Source organism: Humulus lupulus, chromosome 2, assembly GCF_963169125.1.
Source record: "Humulus lupulus chromosome 2, drHumLupu1.1, whole genome shotgun sequence".
Classification (NCBI taxonomy): domain Eukaryota; kingdom Viridiplantae; phylum Streptophyta; class Magnoliopsida; order Rosales; family Cannabaceae; genus Humulus; species Humulus lupulus.
Genome location: NC_084794.1, coordinates 218086331 through 218091632, shown reverse-complemented (window position 1 = coordinate 218091632; position 5302 = coordinate 218086331). Strand labels below are relative to the sequence as shown.

Here is a 5302-nt window from a genome sequence, read left to right as displayed (position 1 = left end):
GGTGCCGATTGGGTTCGTGGGGGCTAGGTGGGGTCGGGGCGGGGGTTCGTGAGTGCTAGGTGGGGTCGTGGGTGAGGGGGCTAGGAGGTGTGGGTGGCGGCTGGGTGTGTTTCAGAGAAATGGGAATGATGGAGATGATGGGTTTAGGGTTTCAAAAATGGAATGGGTCAAATTTTTTTCTCTATGTGTCTTTTAACAACTTTGTTGCAACATCATAGAACTTTGCTGCAGCAAAGTTAAGTCAAAGAGCAAGACCAAAAATGTGTTTTGTTTTAATGCTGATGTTGCAACATCATGGAACTTTGCTGCAGCAACAACCAAGTCAGAGAGCATGCTGAATTTTGATGTTGCAACATCATGGAACTTTGCTGCAGCAACGGCCAAGTCAGAGAGCAAGCCCAATATGATGCTACATCACTCCAACTTTTCAACCCCTTTTTAATTCCATTTTTCTACAACCATAAGCACATTAAACCATCAAAATCCGATGTTCCAAAGAAATATATTATATACATACATATATATATTTTTCATATATTTCTTGTCTTCTCCTTTTTTTTTTAATATATATATATATAATATACATCTATATAAAACTTGGGCTGCTCCACAATTAAATCTCAAAGTTCCACAGCAACCCGAGTTTTTACATATTCTTCAAGGATCCTCCAAAATGAGCGAGGTCTTATTTGGCTTAACCTCGCCACCCCCAAACTTAAGTTCTTTCCCTTTCACCTTCAACTTTCTTCCTGAAATTTCATCCCGCAAGTCCAATGCACCACAAGGAAAGACTTTAATTATCAGGAATGAATCAGAGAAACTTGATGTTAGATGCCTGGAACTTGCTTTCATTTGAGAATTAGAGAAACACACCCGCTGCCCTGCTTCGAACCTTTGGGAATGAGCTTTCCTTCCACGCTTCTTTTTCTTTTTCTTCTTCCTATGTGGCTCTTGCAAATGAGATGGTGCCTTATTTATACTTGCCCCTAGCTCATTGTTGCTCTCAAATTCTTTAGGAGATGGCCTAGTCCTCACTTTCTTGCTATACCTTATGGGTACCTCTTCCTCCATATTATAGTTTTTGACAGTAATGGCAAAACAATATCCTACTTCATCTGGAGAACGTATAGGATTGAATACCTTGAAAGTTACTTGTTCTTCTTGAGCTCTCATTGTGAGCTTCCCCTTTTCCACATCTATCAAGGTTCTACCTGTAGCAAGGAATGGCATTCCCAAAATAATAGGCACCTCTATATCTGCCTCATAGTCTAGAACAATAAAGTCAGCAGGAAAAATGAATTTGTCAACTCTTACCAACACATCTTCAATTTTTCCATCAGGGTGAGCGAGGGATCTATCAGCTAGTTGAAGGGTAACTGTTGTAGGTCTAACCACTCCAATCCCTAACCGCTTGAACACAGACATTGGCATCAAGTTTATGCTAGCACCCAAATCACACAAGGCCATCCCACTATAAGAGTCTCCAATAGTACATGGAATGGTGAAACTTCCCGGATCTTTCATTTTAGGAGGCAACTTGTTCTGCAAGAATGAGCTACACTCCTTGGTTAAAGCTACAGTTTCAAACTCCCCCAACCTTCTCTTCTTTGTAAGAATATCTTTCAAAAATTTCGCATAGTTGGGCATTTGTTCAAGGGCTTCCACAAGGGGGATGTTAATACGCAACTGCTTTAAAACATCTAGAAATTTCTTGAATTGAGCATCTTGCTTTTGCTTCTCAAACTGTTGGGGAAATGGAGGTGGCTGCTTTGAAATTGAGATGTCTGGGTGCTGATGCTGCAGCATTCTGGGCAGAGGCAGATTTTTGTACACTAGGAATTTCAGCATCTTTTTTAATTTCCTCATTTATTTGGATTGAAGAGGGCTCACCCTCATGCCCAGAATTTGTCTTGGAATTCTCCAACTCCTTCCCACTTCTCAAAGTGATTGCTTTGCACTCTTCTTTACCTTCTCCTCTTGGGTTTATGGTGTCACTTGGCAATGAGCCTTGGGGTCGACTACGCATCTCATTAGCAAGTTGTCCAACTTGAATCTCCAAGTTTCTCAATGATGCTGCTTGGCTTTGGATCATGGCTTCATTCTTCACTATATACTCCTTCAACATGTCCTCAAGAGAGCTAGATTGTATTGCTTGTTGTTGTGGCCTTTGTTGTGGTGCTTGTGGGGGATAATCCGGTGGGAAATTTGGTCTTGGAGGCATAGAAGAATTGCTAGGGCCAGCCCCTTGATTACTCCATGAGAAGTTGGGATGTTGCCTCCATGATGGGTTGTAAGAATTAGAATAAGGGCTATTCCTATTTTGGTTCCCCATGTAACACACAGTGGCTCGATTGGAAGGACAGTTGTCAAAAGTATGGCCCTCACCACAATACACACAAGAAATGTTCTCCACAGGCCCCATTTGTGTCCCCATGGGCTGCCCCATTGACTGATTCATTCCCATATTCATTGTCTTGAGCATATTAGAAATAGAGGAGACTTGGGCTACCAAAGAAGTGATGGCATCTACATCATGAATACCAGCCACCTTTCTACCTGTAGACAATCTAGAAGTGGGCCACTGATAGTTGTTGTTGGATATTCTCTCAAGGATTTCGTATGCCTCATTATAGGACTTAGCAAGAAGAGCCCTGTTCGCTGAAGCATCAACCACCATTCTAGTGTGGGCATTCAGACCATTATAAAATGTCTCCATCTGGATGCAATGAGGAATGCCATGATGAGGGCATTTGCGCAACAACTCCTTAAACCGCTCCCATGCCTCATATAAAGATTCTTCATCAAGTTGCTGAAATGAAGTAATCTCATTGCGGAGCTTGGCATTCTTAGTGGGAGAAAAATACTTCATCAAAAATCGCTCAGCCAAATCTTGCCAAGTACTCACCGAATCAGAAGGCAAAGAGTTCAACCAAGCTCTGGCTCTATCTCTCAAGGAGTATGGGAACAACTTTAGTCTCAATGCATCCTCTGTCACTCCGGGCAGCTTGAAAGAGTCACTTACTTCAATGAACAAGAGAAGGTGAAGGTGGGGATCCTCCGTTGGCATCCCACTAAACTGACCCACAATCGCATGCAAGTAATATAATAGTAAGTATTTTAATATCATCTCCTCAGGGATTGTTTAAGCAAGATATTGTAAAGACCAAAACCCAACAATTTGGAATAAAAATAAGCAATCCGGTTTGATTGAACTAAAATTAAAAACAAAATATAAATAAGTAAACTAAACAACCAAAACCAAGCTAAAACAGTAAGCAAGTGATTAATCAAGCGATGATGGGAAGTTTGAGCTACCAAATCCCTCTAATATGCATTTCTGGGCACAGATGCGGGTAACAATGCGGTCGCAATTCTGGGTAATGTTGACTAGGTTTTCTATTCGTCTTAATTCTTTTTCCAAAGCAATTAAGGTTCAATCCTTACATTAATTAACACATTCCTATGCCCAACAAATGTTAAGAATAACAATTTGAGCACAAACCTATAAAATCATGCAAGGTGATTATATATTCCTATATAAACACAATTTCTAGAACATAGAAGTTAAGAACATGCATCAATCAATTTTTATATCCATTAATATTGACCTTTCCAGCATCAATACCAATTGAATTACCTACTCAAGTTGGCCAAACATAGAGCAAGTATAAACAATAATACCCATTGATTGAACAAAACCTCAAAAAAACTTTAACATTAAAATTACCCACAAACCCAAAATTACATATTAGAGTTCATTAGCATCTCTAACTACAAAAGTTTAGTTCATACTAAAATTCAAGAGAACAATTATAATAATTTCAGCCATGGGTTTCATGAGAATCAATTAAAGGAATTCAAATACAAAGATTAAGAGTAAAGAAGATAAAATCCAAACACTAAGAGTCAAATGAATTTGTCTCTTCTTCTCTTTCTTCCTTGCACTTTCTTTCCTCCTCCTTGAAGCTCAAAATCTCATTTCCCTCATGGTGGTGGCTGCTGGTTTCTTTCTCAAAAAATGATGGCCCCTTCAAAAAAAAAAGAAAAAAGAGAGAAATATATGTAATATCCCCCTTTTGCCTCCTTAGGGTTTCCTTCCCAATTCAGAAAATTCCTTGTTCCTCACGTGCACCCCTTGTTATGGGACCCAAAGGTGATGTAGATTAATGAACTCCATCTGCCCTCCTCAAAAAACACCACTTCAGCAGTCACTTAAGTGAGCAGCCACGTCATCCACGCAAAGCTCCAGGAAATGCGGTTAAAGTAAATGCGGTCGCATTTCTGAGTTTTCCTGCTCAACAAAAGAAACTAAAAACCAAAGTGAGCCTTTTCAAGTCTTCTATTCACAAGATAGTTTCACCTATTAATGAGCCATTTCTAATCCTTTCATAATTACCAAACACTAAACTTATCAAAACTAACACAAACACAAATAAAGTGAAATTAAATACAGAATAAACAAAAAGAACAAATATCACTCTAATTTCATTGAATTATAAGCCTAAAAGTGACTAAGATAACTCTATGTTGTAGAGTTATCATGCTCTCCAAGTGATCGAGGAGCTCTAGGTCCTTGGTCACTTGCCTTGACCAAAACCTGTTCGAACATTACTGCTCGGAGTAAAAGAATTAACACGATAATATAGCAAATCAACACACGTAATGAGAAAATACTCGTAATAAATGGACAAAACGTGTCTGTATGAGTGATCAATAAGATCTTACACTTATAAGAGATCAGTCATATAAAATGACCAACCCTTTTTCATAACTTGTAAAAAGTAAAATAAATACAAGCCAATTCTTTGAGAAGAATTGTTTATTGATAGTTCTTGCGCAGGTGTTCTCAATTCCAATAGCGAGGAATGAGATCTCCATTTAAGCGAGCAAGTTTGTAGGTGCCTGGATGGAGGACTTCTTCGATCTGGTAAGGCCCTTCCCAATTAGGTTCGAGTACTCCAGCAGCTTGGTCGGGGGTGTATAGGAAAACTCTTCGAAGTACTAGATCTCCGACATTGAATTTCCTTTCTCGCACTTTAGAATTGAAATACCGGGCGACTTTTTATTGGTAAGCAGCTACTTGGAGTTGGACTTGCTCACGTTTCTCATCGATCAAGTCCAGGGATTCCATCTATAGTTGGCTATTAGAGCCTTGATCATATGTTATCCTGCGATGCGAAGGCAGATCTAACCCAACCGACAACATAGCTTCATACCCGTAAGCCAGGGAAAACGGGGTATGACCGGTTGCTTTTCGGTGGGAAGTTCTGTACGACCAAAGGACTTCAGGCAATTGCTCTAG

General features: G+C 39.7%; 1 protein-coding gene and 1 non-coding gene across 2 annotated transcripts; one reads left to right on the top strand and one right to left on the bottom strand.

Moving 5' to 3' along the window:
- Positions 1 to 1738: 1738 nt before the first annotated feature.
- On the bottom strand, positions 1739 to 3067 carry LOC133815169 (uncharacterized). Its single transcript, XM_062248038.1, has one exon. It carries the CDS (start codon positions 3065 to 3067, stop codon positions 1739 to 1741), a length of 1329 nt encoding a protein of 442 aa, XP_062104022.1.
- On the top strand, positions 2733 to 2839 carry LOC133820421 (small nucleolar RNA R71). Its single transcript, XR_009886831.1, has one exon. It is a non-coding gene; the product is annotated as a small nucleolar RNA R71 (small nucleolar RNA).
- Positions 3068 to 5302: the final 2235 nt, after the last annotated feature.